This window comes from Rhinatrema bivittatum, chromosome 17 (assembly GCF_901001135.1).
Source record: "Rhinatrema bivittatum chromosome 17, aRhiBiv1.1, whole genome shotgun sequence".
Classification (NCBI taxonomy): domain Eukaryota; kingdom Metazoa; phylum Chordata; class Amphibia; order Gymnophiona; family Rhinatrematidae; genus Rhinatrema; species Rhinatrema bivittatum.
The window spans coordinates 63,011,441-63,030,871 of NC_042631.1; the positions used below are offsets into that span (position 1 = coordinate 63,011,441).

Sequence of the window (19,431 nt, forward strand, 5' to 3'; positions counted from 1 at the left end):
TGACTATTCCCTAAGTAAACTTGATTAATAGCAGTTAATGGACTTCTCTTCCAAGAACTTATCCAAACCTTTTTTGAACCCAGCTACACTAACTGCACTAACTAATTGAATTAGCTGAGAATTTTGTTGTGGGAAGAAACGTGGTGGAGATTCTGGAGGAATTGAGAGGAAATTTAGTTTGTAACCTCGAGAGACTATGGAGAGTACCCATTGGTCTGATGTTATGTTTAGCCAATGTGTGGTGGAGAGGGTGGTGGATGCCTGGAATGCCCTTCCGGAGGATGTGGTGAAGACCAGAACTGTGAAGGACTTCAAAGGGGCGTGAGATAAACACTGTGGATCCATAAAGTCAAGAGGCTGCCAATGAAGAGTGGGTGACTCGCCAGAATGATGGCTACTGCCTGGAGTCAATACCCTTATTAAATAAACATCCACATGCTTACTGTGACTCCAACATCGCTCTAAGCTTCAACAGCAAGAGGAAATGTGGAAAAAAGGATTCGCACTCACAAAGAGGGGAGTAGCTGGCTTGTTACGGCGGTTACTACCCCAAATCAAATAAGCCTGATACTTCACTTTCAATGCATATACAGCATAGTTCTCTGATTCAACGGCAGGGGAGAAGAAAAACTGATACTTCACACATCCAGCAGAGCTCTCTGCTTCAACGGCAGGGGAGAAGAAAAGAGGGTTCACACTCACAAAGCGGGGAGTAGCTGGCTTGTTACGGCGGTTACTACCCCAAACCAAATGTACCTGATACTTCACTTTCGATGCACATCCAGCATGGCTTTCTGCTTCAACAGCAAGGGAGAAGACTGATACTTCACGCATATCAAGCATAGCTCCCTGCTTCAACAGCAGGGGAGAAGAAAAACAACCAATAAGGGCTGTATAACATAGTCTGGGTAAAATAAATAAGCATAGGTGTAGCTTGCCTATTGCGGCGGCTACTACCCCTAACTAATCAAGCTAGATATTTCACTTGGATGCAGCTCCATCACTGCTCTCTACATTAAAGGTGGGGGTGGAAGGGAAATAGAACCAAGAGCTAAGAGAAACAGATAAGTATGAGAGAAAAAATGGGTGAAGCTTGCTGGGCAGACTGGATGGGCCATTTGGTCTTCTTCTGCCGTCATTTCTATGTTATGTTTCTATGTTTCTATGTGTGTGAAAATAGGATACTCTTCCTCCCACTGGCAGGTCTGATCGAGGATTTAGGGGATGGACTTGTTCTCTGGCCTGTATTTCAAAAGCCCGCTGCTGGGCCTGTCTGTGCAGGAGGTTGCGGCCGGGTAGGCCTAGGCTGTCTGGCCTGGGACCGTTGTTGTGGTGTAGTTGACCTACCCCTAGAAGTTTGGGGGTAGTATCTTCTTGGCCTATAGTAAGAACGTCTGGTTTCTCTCGGAGGTAGACGACGAGAAGGTTGTGTAGAGGGATCTTGTGGTATTTGAGACAGTTGACGTAAAGTCTCTGTATGGTCTTTAAGCTGTTGTACTGCTTCTTGGACGTTTTCTCCAAACAAATTGTCTCCGAGATATGGTAGGTCCACAAGTTTTTCTTGGACCTCAGGCCTGAGGTCCGAGGCCTTAAGCCATACCCATCTACGGGCAGTGATTCCAGCTACTGCTGCTCTGGAAGCCGTCTCCAAGTTGCCATAGACCGCCCTCACCTCATGCTTTCCGGCTTCTAGGCCTGTGCTGGTTCCTGGAATTGCGTAGGCAAAGTAGTAATAAATTCTTCCATTTGCTTCCATAGGTTCCTCTGATATTGTATCATATACAATTGGTAAGCAGAGATTTTTGTGTTCAAGATGGCACTTTGATACACTTTTCTGCCTAATGAATCGAGAAACCTATGGTCTTTACCAGGTGGAGTTGAGTGTGGGCGGGTACGTTTAGACTTTTTCTGTGCAGACTCTACTACCACAGACTGGTGTGGTAACTGTTGTTTCTGATATCCTGGAGCTGTCTGCACTAAATAGGTTGTGTCCACATGCTTATTCACTGCGGGGACAGAAGATGGATGCTCCCAGATGTGGCGTTGAAGATCCAAAACCTCATGGATTGGAATAGCCAATACTTGTTTAGGCGGGTCTACAAACTGTAGAACTTCTAGAGTTTGTTGCCTGATATCTTGTTCTGCTGCTAGTTTGAAGGGAATGGAGTCAGCCATGTCCTGTATGAATGTTGAGAAAGATAAATCTTCTGGAGGTGATTTTGTTTCTCTGGTCTGGAGGTGAAGGTTCAGACATGAATCCCTCAGAAAACGTAACAGACTGCTGGTCATCCCAAGAATCATCTGGGTCATCTCTATAAGGAGACCTTGGAAGAGATCTGGGAGGGTAATGAAGGCCTGAAGGGCCTGGTTGTGGATCATCAGAGGAAAACAAATGTGAAGTGTCCTGAGGCTTTGTTGTTGGCAGGTTATCGATGACATTTTGATATCTTTGTAAAAGATGTCGATAGAATGCGAGATCATGAACTTCAGGAGGCTCAGATGATGGTTGCCTCGATGATGTAGTGGTTGTCATCGATGTAGTCGTCGGTAGAAATGTTCTCAAAGACTTCGACGTCGTTGGAACCGAGATTGGCATCGAAGAGCCTGATGGTATCTGGGCGAAGATGGAGGTCAATGACGTGATGAGTCTCGGTGTCGTAGTGATCGACTCCATGGTTGTCCTCGGTGCCAACAAGGACACTGGCATCGGTGGGCCCACCGGCATCGGTAATACAACTGGCATCGATGCTGGTGGCATCGGCGGGATCGCCGGAGGTGCTTGATCCTTTAAAGCCTGAATGACCGCTTGTCTGATGAGATCAGACAATTCCGGCTGTACAACTGATGGAATCAAAGCAGTTGTAAGCGGTGGCGGAGGCTGCGATGATGGATCCTGTGCAGAAGTCTGCGGAGGATCTGGCATCGATGGAGGCAAAGGCCCAGGCATTGAGGGGACCGCTATTTCCTGGGTCCTTGGCCGCTTTGTCGTCAATTCCTCCTGGGACGTCAATGTGGACGACGATGGTCGACGATGCCGATGCCGATGCTTTAACTTAAGTTGGTCGGTCGACTTTGTCGAGGCTGTGGACAATGGTGAGGACGGACGATCACCCGATCCGTCCGGACGAGATTTCTTAAGTAATGCTTGCTTAGTCACTCCGGCCGGAGATGACTTTGATGATTTTGAAGGGGAAGGAATCAGTTGCAGTTTGAACAAATGTTCCATTTTTTCCTGCCTAGCCTTTCGCCGTCATCTCAGCGCATTTAGGACAAGTATTCATGTCGTGCTTTTCACCGAGACAGAGGACACATTCAAGATGTGGGTCGGTGATAGACATGGTTCTGTTACATATAGGGCATTTTTTTGAAGCCCGTAGCCATTTTGATATCGACGGCCGTCGAAAGAGAATGGGAATTCGTGAGAAAAAAAGTTTTCAGAGATGAGAATCGAGACGAGGTACTCACCAGCCGGTGAAAGGAAACCCCGAGAGATCTCTATGAGAGAGAATATTCGAAAAAACTATGACTTTTTAGTCAGAGAATGTTGTGAAGAACTCGCAACGGCTCCTGTCCTGCGAAGCCTGTAGCAGTGCAGAAAAGCGAAGACTGAAGAGAGACACCTGTGGCAGAGAATATCATGGCATGCTGGGCATGCTCAGTGGCCTCACAGGGCCAGTCAAAAGTTTCTAGAAACTTTGACAGAAAGTTTTCCCACACTACGGCTCCATCGGTGACGACACCCATATGTGAGGACTAGCATCCTGCTTGTCCTGGGATAAAGAATATTACTGTGGTAACTAGGTTGTTGGATAGGAAGTCTCTGTTGGGAATTTTGACTAAAAAGCCATGCTTTAGTTTATTTCCTGAAGGTGAGGTAGCTGGATTCCAAGTGTAGATAACTGCAAGGAGTTTCCTTCGGGTTCCCTGGATATTGGTTCCTGCACTGAATGCGTTGATGGTGTATGTTTTGGCATTGACTTCTGCTTCAGCAACACCGATCAGATCGCTACTTCTTCTGCACCCATGAGTCCTGTGTAGAATTGGAAGCGACCCATGAGATTACCAAAGAGCTTTCTGGCTCCTGCAATCAACATTTTGACATATTGCTTGACCCCTGAACTGTGGCTAATCTGGAGCCTGATCCCAGAGCTGAAGAAGCTCCTGCTCAACTTGGCACAAAGGGAGTGTTGTGTCTGTGAACCCTTGGACAGAGGTAAGATTAATGCTACATGTATGGAGGAGCCCTGCAGATTCTTACTGTTGGCAGGTGGACTCAGGCGAAGCAGAGACCAGTTAGGACCATCACCTATACCAGCTCACATTCCCCTTGGGTTGAGCCTTTGGGTGTCAGGGCCGGCAGGACTTAGGTGGGATATCTGCTGATGCAGAAGAGAAGGTCCGTAGTTAGCTAGGGTCATAGGCAGGCGGTGGTCAGGCATATCCAGAATCTAGGCAGTGGTCAGAGGCAGGCAGCGGTCAGGCGTATCTGAGGTCCAGGAATTGGTCAGAGGCAGGCGGAGGTCAGGCGTATCCCAAGGTCCATGAAGTGGTCAGAGGCAGGTGGAGGTCAGGCATATATGAATTCCAGGCAGGGGTCGGAACCAGGTATCCATCCAAAGGAGAGAAAAAGGGACGGGTAGGCTGGGGCAGGTAGGCAAGGGCTGGGCAAGTGGGCAATGGAGGATGGAACAGCTGGAACGAAGACTGAAGACAAGCTGGATGAAGACTAGAACTCTGAGAAGCAACATGCACTACTAGAGAGTACCTGGACCTGATGCTGAGGTGAGTTGCTTCTGGGGAACTGCCCTTATATTGGGCAGTACTGATTATGTCATCTCTAGGGACTGCAGGGACTTTCCTGCTCTGGTCCCTTTAAATCCTGGGCAGTGGTGCGCGTGTGCACCTAGGGGAGGCTCGGTGCATGTTGCCGATGGCGTTCTGCTGGCGGTATCTTGGTGCAATGCGGAGTGGTGTCCTGCTGCGTGGCTTAGCTGGTGGCATTCGCCCCATTAACAAACAGCAGGACTGGTATAGCCAGGGGAGGTGAGTACAGCAGGAGCAGCCCATGGATCATCAAATGCATCAAGGAGCCTGAGGAGGCCCCACTTCGGATAAACAGCTGTAACTTTGCAGGTCGCTGAAAAGTTCCTCCATCCTACAAGCCTTGTTCTGCTGAGGTCTTGGTCACATCTGACCACAATCATAGCAGTTAACCATGTCGTGATTGGTCCCAGGCACCTGTTACAGATATCATTGACTGTTGATGATGAACATCTGGAGGCCACAAACACAGTCCATGAAGCCACTGGGAGTACTTTTCTTGGAAGTGGACATCTCAAATTATTTAGTTATTTTTTTAGGTGGTACTGAAAATTGTTGTTGTGGGGCTGCTGAGGCAGCGAGGCACTCTGAAAAACCACTAGTGTTTGAAGAAAAACTGCAAACAGCAGAAGATAAAACATATGAAGTAGAGAAAGAGGGTATATGTCTATGAGGAAGCTATAACAAAAAAAGACAGGAGGCTCACAGGACAGAATGCGTGGGAACTCCCATGCATGCTCAATCATAAATCTTTAGAGGTAAATTTTAAGACCCATACACGTTTGCCGGTTTGCACACATAGACGCGGCGATTTTATAACATAAGCGCATATTTGTGCACCTGTTATTAAATCGGCTTTATAAGCACATACATGTGTGCATGAATTTACACTTATACCTAGCTGTTCCTCCTTCCTGGAAGCCATGAAATCACTAGGATTCAAGCAAATCATAAACATGCCCACACATAAAGCTGGTCACTCACTCGACCTCATATTTATCAACCGTCACATCGTAACTGACTCTCTATCATGCACACCTATCCCATGGTCTGACCACTATATCATAAGAACATCTAACACCCTACAAAGACCTCCCCCCCTCCCAATCAGCTCTAGCACTATACAATACCGAAAAATATGCAATAGAGAAGAGCTTACCACAGCTCTATCCAACACCCAGTTTAACCTCGATCTATCAAATGCTGACACTGCCTTAACATCATGGAATGAATATACCCTCTCAGTTGCTAATAACATTTGCCCCCTCATTACAAAAAAACTCTCTTCTCAAAAAAATACAAAAAAACCCTGGTACACTCCCACACTAAAAGACTTAAAACAAGCCCTTAGAAAAGCTGAAAAAAAGTGGCGTAAAGAACCCACACCTACTCTACTAGCACGTTACAAAACTTCGCTGCAAAGCTATAGTGAGATGATCAACAATGCTAAAAAGAATTATTATGCTGGTAAAATACACCAATTTCAATTCAATCCAAAAGTGCTATTCGAATATGTCACTTCACTTACTAACCTCACTCCAAATATCATCCCAGAAGAAGCCAAAATCAAATGCGAACAACTGGCCTCTTTCTTTCAGGACAAAATTAACAAAATTATGACACGCTTCCCCCACAATTCTCACATGCCCCAATTTAATAACCTCTATCACATAAAAGACTCTGCACCTCAGCTAACAATCTTTGAAAACACAGCAACAACTGAAATTGAATCCCTACTCAAAAAAGCTAGACCCTCCTCTCACCCTTCTGATACCATCCCCACAAAACTCCTTCTCACTGTCCCTGATCTAATAGCCAGCCCTATCTCTAACATTATCAATGCATCCATTGAATTTGGGCAAGTGCCCAACTCTCTCAAATTTGCTATCCTTAAACCCACTTTAAAAAAACCCAAGCTCGACCCATTAGACCTTGCCAATTACCAATCTATCTCTAATCTCCCATTTATTGCTAAATCCTAGAAAAAACTATCAACCGTCAACTTAGTGACTATTTAGAAGAACACCAAATCCTCTCTCCCTCACAATATGGATTTCGCAAATTACATAGTACTGAAACTCTTCTCTTATCACTGTCTGATTACCTTCTCAAAAGCCTAGATAAAAATCAACCTCATCTTATTTATTTTATTTATTTATTTATGGTTTTTATATACCGATCTTCTTACATTATATGTAAATCAAATCGGTTTACAGAGAAACAGTTGAATAAGCTTGCTTGTGGGCAATTACATATAACAAAGAACTTTTTTGAGTAACATATTGTAAAACATTTTTGAGTAACATTTAAACATAAGAGCAAAAAATATATGGCTAAAAAACATAAACATAAGAGCAAAATATACATGGCACAACAAAGTCTTATATGTCTAAATCTTAATGTTTTAGATTGAGCTTTTCTAAATAGCATTTAAAGAAGAAATAAATAGCCAATAAAGACAATGTCTAAAATATGGTATTATGGAATATTCCTAGTTCCTAATTGTACAGATGTCTTACAGGAATTTGTTAACAGTAGTCTAAGATAATTTACTTCTGCATTGGTGATTCTAAGCGATCAGGGAGGACTGGGAATGGGTAGAGTAAGGGTGAGGGGGTCGGGATGGGTGGGCGAAACTCAGAATCCAAGGTGGGAGAGAAGAATAAAGGGAGGGGGGATGGAGGGGTTATATAGTTAGAGCGGAGAGGATGTAATAAGAGTTCGTTGAAGCAGCTTTTTAGAAATCATCTTCTAGTGATCCTGGATATCTCAGCGGCTTTTGACACCGTTAACCACCAAATTCTCCTCCAACGCCTACACGAGATTGGAATAACTGGTACTGCCCATAATTGGTTTACATCCTACCTATCCAACCGTTACTATAAAGTCAAAATTGGCAACCACTTATCAAAAGAAATCCCCCTGAAGCAAGGAGTCCCTCAAGGCTCTTCACTTTCATCAACCCTTTTTAATATATATCTTCTACCGCTTTGCCATCTCCTCGCCAACCTTAAGCTTCCACACTTTTTGTACGCTGATGATGTACAAATTCTTATTCCAGTAGCGGAATCCATACCCAAAGCCCTTGAAATTTGGGACACCACCCTCGCTTCTATCAATAACCTATTAACCTCCTTACAACTTGCCCTCAACTCCACAAAAACATAGAACATAGAAATGACGGCAGAAGAAGACCAGTCTGCCCAGCAAGCTTCACACATTTTTTTCTCTCATACTTATCTGTTTCTCTTAGCTCTTGGTTCTATTTCCCTTCTACCCCCACCTTTAATGTAGAGAGCAGTGATGGAGCTGCATCCAAGTGAACTATCTAGCTTGATTTGTTAGGGGTAGTAGCCGCCGCAATAAGCAAGCTACACCCATGCTTATTTGTTTTACCCAGACTATGTTATACAGCCCTTATTGGTTGTTTTTCTTCTCCCCTGCCGTTGAAGCAGGGAGCTATGCTGGATATGCGTGAAGTATCAGTCTTCTCCCATGCTGTTGAAGCAGAGAGCCATGCTGGATGTGCATCGAAAGTGAAGTATCAGGCACATTTGGTTTGGGGTAGTAACCGCCGTAACAAGCCAGCTACTCCCCGCTTTATGAGTGCAAACCCTCTTTTCTTCTCCCCTGCCGTTGAATCAGAGAACTATGCTGTATATGCATTGAAAGTGAAGTATCAGGCTTATTTGATTTGGGGTAGTAACCGCCGTAACAAGCCAGCTACTCCCCTCTTTGTGAGTGCAAATCCTTTTTTCCACATTTCCTCTTGCTGTTGAAGCTTAGAGCGATGTTGGAGTCACAGTAAGCATGTGTATGTTTATTTAATAAGGGTATTGACCCCAGGCAGTAGCCATCATTCTGGCGAGTCACCCACTCTTCATTGGCAGCATCTTGACTTTATGGATCCACAGTGTTTATCCCACGCCCCTTTGAAGTCCTTCACAGTTCTGGTCTTCACCACATCCTCCGGAAGGGCATTCCAGGCATCCACCACCCTCTCCGTGAAGAAATACTTCCTGACATTGGTTCTGAATCTTCCTCCCTGGAGCTTCAAATCGTGACCCCTGGTTCTGCTGATTTTTTTCCTACAGAATAGGTTTGTCGTTGTCTTTTGATCATTAACACCTTTCAAGTATCTGAAAGTCTGTATCATATCACCTCTGCTCCTCCTTTCCTCCAGGGTGTACATATTTAGATTCTTCAATCTCTCCTCGTACGTCATCCGATGAAGATCCTCCACCTTCCTGGTCGCCCTTCTCTTTACCGCCTCCATCTTGTCTTTGTCTTTTTGAAGATACGGTCTCCAGAACTGAACACAGTACTCCAGGTGAGGCCTCACCAAGGACCTGTACAAGGGAATAATCACTTCCCTTTCTTACTCGATATTCCTCTCTCTATGCAGCCCAGCATTCTTCTGGCTTTAGCTATCGCCTTGTCGCATTGTTTCGCCGACTTCAGATCATTAGACACCATCACCCCAAGGTCCCTCTCCTGCTCCGTGCACATCAGCCTTTCCCCCCCCCCCATCAAATACAGTTCATTCGGATTTCCACTCCCCATATGCATGACTTTGCACTTCTTGGCATTGAATCTCAGCTGCCATATCTTCGACCACTCTTCCAGTTTCCTTAGATCCCGTCTCATTCTCTCCACTCCTTCCGGCGTGTCCACTCTGTTGCAGATCTTAGTGTCATCCGCAAAAAGACATACCTTACCTTCTATCCCTTCCGCAATGTTGCTCACAAAGATATTGAACAGGACCGGTCCCAACACCGATCCTTGCGGTACACCACTTAAAAACCGCTCTCTCTTCAGAGAAGGGTTCCATTTACCATCACACATTGTCTTCTGTCCGTCAACCAATTTGCAATCCAGGTCACCACCTCGGCACTCACTCCCAAGCTTCTCGTTTTATTCACCAGTCTCCTTGTGCGGAACCGTATCAAAAGCTTTGCTGAAATCCAAGTATATGATATCGAGCCCTCTTCCTCGATCCAATTCCTTGGTTACCCAGTCAAAAAAGTCAATCAGATTTGTCTGACAGGATCTTCCTCTGGTGAATCCATGCTGCCTCTGGTCCATCAATTCTCCCGACTGTAGATAGTTCACTATTCTCTCTTTCAACAGTGACTCCATTACTTTTCCCACCACCGAAGTGAGGCTAACCGGTCTGTAGTTACCAGCCTCCTCTCTGTTCCCACTCTTGTGAAGCGGGACCACCACCGCTCTTCTCCAATCACTCGGCACCACTCCCGTTTCTAGGGATCTATTGAACAGGTTGCACAGCGGTCCCGCCAGCACATCTCTGAGCTCCCTCAGTATCCTTGGATGAATCCCATCAGGCCCCATGGCTTTGTCCACTTTCAGATTCTTTAGCTTTTCCCATACATTATCTACTGTAAATGGATTTTCCTCTGTTCCGCTTCCCTCCAGTTTCTTGTTGTGTAGAGATGGTCCTTCTCCAGGGTCTTCTTTAGTGAACACAGAGCTGAAGTATTCGTTTAATATTTCTGCCATTTCTTCGTCTCTCTCCACATATTGATCATTTTCACCTTTCAATTTCACTATACCACTTTGGACTTTTCTCTTTTCGCTGATGTATCTGAAAAATGTTTTGTCACCATATTTTATCTCCTTGGTAATCCTCTCTTCCGCTTGACTTTTTGCCAACTTGATTAATTTCTTAGTCTCCCCTCAGTTGAATCAGATATTCTTCTTTGTGCTCCTCCCTTTGGGATCTTTTGTATTTCTTGTATGCAGTTCTTTTAGCTTTAATTTTGTCAGCCACCTCCTTTGAGAACCAGATAGGTTTCATTTTTCTTTTGCTTTTCTTTACATTTCTAACATATAGAGCAGTTGCCTTGGCGATTGCTCCTTTTAGATTGGTCCACTGTTGATCCACATCTCTCATTTTCCCATCCATTTAGTTCTTCCTCTAGGTACTTCCCCATTTCCTCAAAGTCTGTGTTTTTGAACTGTAAAACTCTGGTCTTTGTGCTTCTTTTCCATATTCTTTTAGTGATATTAAACCATACCGTTTGATGATAACTGGTGCTGAGGTGGGCGCCCACCTTGACATCAGAGACGATATCTCCATTATAAAGCACTAAGTCGAGAATAGTTCCTTCTCTTGTGGGTTCCAATACCATTTGTTTGAACAAAGATACTTGCATGGCATCCACTATTGCTCTACTGTTTTTAGATTCTGCAGATGGGATTTTCCAGTCTACATCTGGCATATTAAAGTCACCAACGATCACCACTTCCCCTTTCTTACCTATCTTATGGATGTCTTCAACCAGATCTCTGTCCAGCTCTTCCTTTTGGTTTGGAGGCCTGTAAACCACTCCAATATAAATGGATGCTCCATCATCTGTTTTTAGGTCGACCCATAGTGCTTCTTCCTTGCCCCAACTTCCTTGCAGCTCAGATGCTTGGATATTATTTCTGACATAAAGAGCCACACCTCCCCCTTTTCTATCCACTCTGTCCTTCCTTAACAAGTTATAGCCTGGTATTGCCGTATCCCAATCATGAGATTCTGTAAACCATGTCTCTGTGATAGCAACGATGTCCAGTTCTGCCTCTGTCATTAGGGCCTGCAGATCTGGGATTTTATTTCCCAAACTATGAGCATTTGTAGTCATAGCTTTCCAGGTACTCTCTTTACGGTTATTGCTTTTCCTGTACTCCTTATGAGACTTTAGTTGAGATTTGTTATTCACATTACTCTTTCTTTTTGCAGTTGTGCCATTGATGACAGAGTTATCTATCTCAATTAGCTTTTTCTTTTGGTTATGGATCTTGAAATTCTGCATGCATTGGTTTTTTCTCTTTTCTGGTAACACGTCAATGTTTTTCTCTAGAATTTCTTCAGTTAATATAGGGAGGGCTTTATGTTCTTGTTGCATTTGATACTGTGTGTGTCTCCTTGTTACTGGTCTAATTCTACCAGAGCCCACTGTGATCCTGTTTTTTAATGATTTACTTGATGAACTGATTGAGTGGGGGGGTATACTTGTAGGCTTCCCATCTGTCAAGAATGGGTGACTGTGGGACACATGTGTTATCCTACCTGAGTCTACTGTATTTCTTTTTCTTGACTCCTGGTTATTCTTTGGTGTTGGGGAATTATTTTCTGAGTAATGCAATGTGGGTGTAATTCTTGTAATTGAAGCTAATTGAGCTTAACCTCAGTCAGCTCCGTTTTCAAAGAAGAGAGCTGTGCACAGATCGGGCAAGCTCCAAGTCTCCAGATGCTTTCCCTCAGAATAAAGGCTCTACAACAGTTGCATTGGATAGTTCTCATATTGGTTAAGTTTTGGATTGGTATGTCCTTAGCTGTTAACTTACTAATTGATCTTGTTGCTAATGCTAATTTAGTCAGTCTATATTAGTAATCTAATCCCAGGGGTGGGTGGGTAGAGGGGTAGGGTGGGAGGGAAACAAACAGTTAAACCTGGGTCAAGCTGGGTAGAGTAGGACACTTTCTGGAACTTTATTAGTCCTTTAGCTATTGAATGATCCCACAGCACTCCCCCAGAAGAGCACCACAGAAAATTAAGAGTCTTTTTTCCCCAGAAGAGCACCACAGAAAATTAAGAGTCTTTTTCCCCCAGAAGAGCACCACAGAAAATTAAGAGTCTTATCTGCATAGGAACAGAAGGAGAAACCTCTCTGGGGCTGCCTCAAGCAGTCTGCAAAAAACAGAACTTATGATCATATCTGCAAAAAACAGAACTTATGATCATATCTCCTCCCACCCCACTACATACCTCTCCTACCTCACCTATAACATCGACGCACATACATTTCTCTCACCAAGTCCGAGACCTAGGAGTCATGTTGGACGACCAAATGACCCTCAAAAAATTTATCAGTGCAATCCTTAAAGAGTGTTTTTTCAAATTACATACACTCAAAAAATTGAAACCCTTGCTTCACGCATCTGATTTCCGGACAGTTCTACAAGCCATGTTGTTTTCCAAAACAGATTATTGCAATTCACTCCTCCTAGGCTTACCCAAAAAATGCCATCCACCCCTTACAAATCCTGCAAAATACTGCAGCCTGTATCCTTACTAACACAAACTCAAAGGAACACATTACACCAGTTTTGAAGGAGTTACACTGGCTCCCCATTTAGTCTCGCATACATTACAAGACACTAACACTTATCCATAAAGTCCTCCACAATCCTGAAATGAAATGGTTTAATAACTCACTTCAATTTCAAACTTCTATTAAACCTACCAGAAATCAACACCTCGCCACTTTACAGACCCCTTCGCCCAAACTATATAACCATACCTCCACCAAAGCACGAGCGCTGTCCTTCGCTGGCCCTTTGTTATGGAATTCCATGCCCACTGAACTGCGCCTTGAGCTATCTCCCAAAACTTTCAAGCAAAAACTCAAGACATGGTTATTCACACATGCCTATACTTGAAATATATATGTCTTTCTTCTCTTTTATATGCCCTGCATTATCTACCCAGCACCCCCTTTCTATGCACTATCTCTGATTTCCCCTATCTCTGCTTCTACTTTCAATACCCATTCTCTGCTTCTACTTTCAATACCCCTCCATATAACTGCTCTTAATTGCAGTTATCTCCCCCCCCTTACCACCTCTAATTTAGAACTCTATTTCCTCCTAACCCTTCCCTAACCTTATACCTATCTTCCTAGAATCCCTTTACTATCCAGCTCTGTTTAACTCAGCTCAGTTAAGTTACACCTAAATGATAGTTCTGTTTTTAAAAGCCTCTACTTGTTTATGTTCAAATACTTATATACTTACCTTCGTTAATTGTATAATGCTTGTTTATGTTCAAATACTTATATACTTACCTTCGTTAAATGTATAACGCTTGTATAATCTTTGTTAAATGTATAACGCTCCGGCGTAAGTTCCTGTTCACTGTACACTGACGTGATATCTTTGATGAGCGGCGGTATATAAAAAATTATACATAAATAAATAAATAAATAAATAAATAAATATTTATTTATTTATTTAAGGAGTCTTATATACCTATGTTAGTCGAAACATCACATCGGTTTACATTGAACCATTGAAAGGGAGGAAATTACAAAAAAAACAGGGAGGGGGGATGGATACAGTGTACCAAAAGGAAAGCAAGAAGGCAAAGGAACAAATCAACAGGTTAACTAGAGAGTCATGATGCGTGCACGTGCGCACAAATGCTGCTTCGATCGCATAAGTGGGGGGGGGGGATTAAAAGAAATGTGTGATGGCGCAATTACCTCTTTCCCTAGTTTGTTCCCAGTTTTCCCCAGTAAAGGAGAGGACTTCCAAAACCCCCTAGCTCACTTGCCTCCCTTTTACCCTATTAGCCCCAACCCTTAAAACCACTCTGACTAGCCTAGTTTTTATTACATGCTGTCAATAGCAGAAGTAGTTACGTGGTAGGGGACCCCGGCGCACACTTTTGCGTGTACTTACACGCACACTTCATGTTACAGACTCGGCTCGTCCATGATCTACCCATGCCCCACCCACACCCTGCCCCTTTCTGAACATTTTGATTTGTGAGTGTACCAGGAGATTCGTGCATATTCACGTATTTTTTAAAATCCACGCAGTGTGCGCAGGGCCTGGCTTTGGCATATGTAACGCTTTTAAAATTTGCTAGTTAGTGAGCAGAGGGATGGGTTAATTTGGCACTGTCAGGTAACACTAGCCATGTATAATGGCTACTTCAGCCCTGCTTGTCAATGGAGAAACAGTGTAACTAGCAACCGTATATACAAGTATATACAATGATTTAGAAACCGTATATACAAGTACATACAATGATTTAGCAAATTCTTAAGAAATAGTTAGCCACTGAGTAGCAGCTCCTGAGGCAGGAATATTGCACAGCCATTTTGTGATTACAAATACTACATAAGAACACATCCTTTCGACTAAGAATGCAAATGAAGAATCAGCTCCTGAGCCAGAGGCATGACATCATAAGATTACTAATTCATGCAAATAATTTCTCCATGATTTGGGTTAAAAACTAAACATAAATCAAAATACAACTGGCTATGCTTATTCTGGTAAATGAATACAAACTGAGCAGAGTTTTATAGCATATGAAGTTTTCTAAGCTGCTGATCAGTTCTGTTATCTAGACCAGTCTAGCAACTACAAGCAGCTCTTAATTGTGCAGCAGCCTCAGGATTAGTAGTACACAGTGGTAATTACACTGAACAGAACCAAAATATTCTCAGAACCCAAGCTTGGAAACCATGTGAAAAAAAAATGCTACTCACTTGCCGATATCATCTTGATCAGCAAACTTCTCATCGTTGAAGCCAAACTGGTCAATAAAATTGGACGTCATTTGTTGCATCTGATAATCAGAAAAGGCCTGGCAGCCCCAGGACCAATGACAGTGATATAATACTCATTCTAATTCTAAACAAATCTTAAACCACAGTAACCACCAGCCAGTTAATTATATAATGAACTTTTATTTTTTAAATTTATTTATTTAATTTATTTGAACATTTTTATATACCGACATTTGTTGGGAACATCAAATCGGTTTACACATAACAGAAAGCAGCAAACAGCCTTTACAGAGAACTATGAACTGGATAATGAGCAACTTAAGAACAAGCAATTTAGAGCAGTAAGAGGTGACAACTTGTCAAGAAAATAAGGGGCATGAAATAAACAGCTTCGAACTAGCAGATTAGAACAGTGAGGGGTGACAGAATGTCAAGAAGATCAAGCCATAAATAGTCATACAACGTAATACAATATTTACAGTCAAAGTGATGTGGTGACAATGTTTACCGAAGAGAGAACATAGCGAAAGGAAACTGTATGTTAAAGGGAGAGGGGCTGTATAAAGATTGCATGGTGTAGGGTGTGGCAGGAACAGAAAATGGGGTGGGGAGGTGAAAGGGATATGGGTTGGGCACTTTATGAGAAGAGTGCAGTTCAGGTATAAGCCTGTTTGAGAAGCCAGGTCTTTAGATTGTGTTTAAATTTCTTTGGGCAGAGTTCTTGGTGTAAATCAGTGGGCATGTTGTTCCATAGTGCTGGACCTGCAATGGAAAATGCACGGCCTTTAGTGGAAGAAAGGTTTGTAATTTTAGGCGATGGGGTGTGTAACACAGCCAAGTATTGGTTTCTGCTGGGTTTTGAATAGGTGCGAAAAAGTAGAGCATCATTGAACCAATGCATGTTACGGTTGTGTAGGGATTTATGGATGAGAGTAAGGGTCTTGTATAGGATCCGGGATGTGATAGGGAGCCAGTGCAGTTCTTTGAGTACAGGGGTGATGTGATCATAAGAACATACCATACTGGGTTACACCAAGGGTCCATCAAGCCCAGCATCCCGCCTCCAACAGTGGCCAATCCAGGCCATAAGAACCTGGCACGTACCCATTTCTGTGGGTGTTGGTGAGAATACGGGCGGCAGCATTTTGGAGCATTTGGAGGGGATGGGTTGTATTTTTGGGAAGGCCGAGCAGGATGGCATTACAGTAATCAAGTTTCGATAGTATAGTGGATTGCAGAACTATACGGAAGTCGTTGCAATGTAGTAGAGGTTTCAATTTTTTTTAAAGTGTGCAGTTTGAAAAAGCCGTCTTTTAGGGTGGAGTTGATGAATCTTTTTAGGTTAAGTTGATTGTACAGTGTAATGCCAAGGTTGCGTGCATGTTGTGAGAATGAGATGTAGGGGGGTGGGGTGTAGAGCGTGGGGCAGTTGAAGCTGATGTTTTGCGGCGAGATAGGAGCTCAGTTTTTGTGGTGTTGAGAGCAAGGTTGATGTTGGAGAGTAGATTGCTGATTGCCAGGAGGACGGATTCCCAGGTCTTAATGGCGTTGGGCATGGTGTCAGTCACAAGTATGAGGATCTGTACGTCGTCTGCATATATAAAATGTGGAAGACCAAGTTCAGCAAGGAGGTGGCAGAGGGGAAGAAGGTATATATTGAATAAGGTGGAGGACAATGAGGATCCTTGTGGGACGCCTTGTGTAAGATTGATTGGTTTGGACTCGTTTCCAATTTTAACTTTGTATTGCCTATTGTTTAGGTATGATTTAAACCAGCAAAAAGGGACTCCGCATATGCCGATTTCCCTGAGGCGTTCAATTAGCATGTTGTGGTTAATGGTGTCAAAAGCGGAAGATATGTCTAGGAGGGCCAAGATAAACGATTGACCTTTGTCCAGTCCTTTCAGGAGATAGTCAGTTAGTGAGAGGAGGAGGGTTTCAGTACTGTGGAATTTCCGGTACTGTATTGGGATGGGAGGAGGATGTGATGTTCATCTAAGTAGTCAGCTGTCAATTAACTATTTTTTCTAAGATTTTTGCTATAAACGGAAGGTTGGAAATGGGGTGATAGTTAGCGGGATCAGCAGGGTCAAGGGTTGTTTTTTTTAGTATGGGTTTTACAATAGATTGCTTAAGTGGGTTTGGGATTGTGCCAAGTGTAATGGAACTGTTAATAATGTTGGATATGGGTTGGGACATGATATTAGGGATGGCAGGAGGGCTTTGGTGGGGATCGTGTCTGAGGGGTAGGAAGATGGTCTCATATTCTTCAGAAAGGATTCTATTTCTGATGATGCAGTGGTCTCAAAGGTATTGAGAGCGGCAGTTGGGATGATTGTTCTGGTTTTTGTGGGTGCAGGGGTTGTAGAGAAGCGTTCTGGTTTTTGTGGGTGCAGGGGTTGTAGAGAAGTGTGTCATAAGTTTAGCAATTTTATCATGGAAGAATAATGCAAGATCATCACATTTGGTCTTGTCATCTGTGTTTGATGTGTGGGTGGGGGATGTTTTGGTGAGAGTGGCAATGTATTCAAAAAGGGCATGGGCATTAAATTGGAGTTGATGGATTCTTAGGACATAGAAATCTCATTTGGTTTTGTTAATGATTTCTCTGTACACGTGGAGGAGGGATATGAATTTTGCAAGTTGAGAAGCAAGGGCCTGATTCAAATTGCACTAACATGCGCTATAAAGCAGATTAGAATTCCAGTTCATTGTTGCACTTTTGCATCACCTACACTGGGCTCCTGGTTGAGGGCAGGATAAAATGTACAACACTTTGCTTTGTCTTTAAATGAGTGAATCAAATGGTCCCTGAATCTCTTTCCCAACTTCTTCTCTCCTATATTCCTATGTGAGAACTTTAATTATCCCAACAGGTCCTTCTATCTTCCCCTCCACTGGCTTCAGCTAGACTAAAATGCACAAAACTTTCCACATTCAGCTGCTCTAAAATATGGAACAAGGTACCTTTAGCACTTCACCTGGAAACTTGTTCCCCCACCTTCTGGAAAACAGTCAAAGTTTGGCTTTTTATCTAGGCCTTCCCTTAAAATCCACAGCAGATACTCATCTTCTAGTACCTATCTATCTACAAAAAGTCTCCCTGACCATGAACCCCACAAGGTTTGCCCACTTCAGGCTACATCTATCTAACTGGTGTTTAACTTATTTCTTAAACTAAATAGATGCAATTTATCCCCAATGCACCAAGCTCCTTACTTCTATCTATTGTACAACACTTGCAATCTATCTCATATTTGCATGTATTTATTGCTTATATACTCAATAAATAGTTACTTTATATAATTCACCTTTGGCATATCGTTAGGAAATGGATGACTATCAAATGCTTATAAATAAATAGTAACTGGATTGCATTGATTGTAATAAAAGTTAAGTGGACAAAAATGGTTTAAAATGCCCTGAATTTCACAAGACTAATCCAAACACATTCCATGGGAGGAAAGGAAAATTGTTTCTTACCTGCTAATTTTTGTTCCTGTAATACCACGGATCAGTCCAGACACCTCCTCCTAGCAGCAGATGGAGACAGAGAAAAAAACCTTGCTGACACCATATCTAAGCAACGTGCCACCTGCAGTTCATCAGTATATATCTATATCAAAGCAGATAATGGCAAAAATATGGAACCATTAAACAACAATTAACAAGAACATGGAATGCAATAGAGAACAATCTTACAGCTGAGCGGACGACTCTCCCCTTAATATAAACCCCTTCTAACTGGGCGGGCTCTGGACTGATCCGTGGTACTACAGGAATGAAAATTAACAGGTAAGAACCAATTTTCCTTTCCCTGTATGTTCCTGGATCAGTCCAGATACCTGGGATGTACCAAAGCCCTTACCCAGGATGGGACCTGGAGAGTTCTGCTTGCAAAACACTCTCGCCAAAGGAAGGGTTTGGTGAAGCCCCAACATCTAAGCGCTAGTGCTTAGCAAAAGTATGCAGCAACTTCCAAGTCGCCGCTCTGCAAATTTCCTGTGGGGAAACAAGTTGAGATTCCGCCCATAAGGCTTCTTGCGAACATGTGGAGTGAACATGTAAGCCTTCTGGAACTGGATGACCCCGACGCAGAAGAAATAACTTCCTTCAACCATTATGCAATAGAGGTTTTAGAAGCCTTGGAGCCTCTATTAGGACCACTCCACAGCATGAAGAGGTGATCAGACCTCCTAAAGTCATTGGTAATCTCGAGGTAACTCAATAAAGCTCTCTGAACATCTAGGCATTTGAGCTCCTAGGATTTGACGCCTGTAAGTTAGGAAAAGCCGGAAG

At 43.2% G+C, this 19,431-nt stretch overlaps 1 protein-coding gene across 6 annotated transcripts in view; it reads right to left on the minus strand.

The window, feature by feature from the left end:
- Positions 1-19,431, minus strand: part of PPP6R3 (protein phosphatase 6 regulatory subunit 3) — a 1,439,644-nt gene that overhangs the window by 552,758 nt on the left and 867,455 nt on the right. For 4 of the 6 annotated variants that reach the window (XM_029582701.1, XM_029582697.1, XM_029582700.1 and 1 more), the window contains one exon: positions 15,112-15,209. In XM_029582701.1, the coding sequence (XP_029438561.1) occupies positions 15,112-15,209 (98 nt within the window). The remainder of the gene's footprint in view (positions 1-15,111; positions 15,210-19,431) is intronic. The other 2 variants (XM_029582702.1, XM_029582698.1) reach the window with 2 other exon arrangements.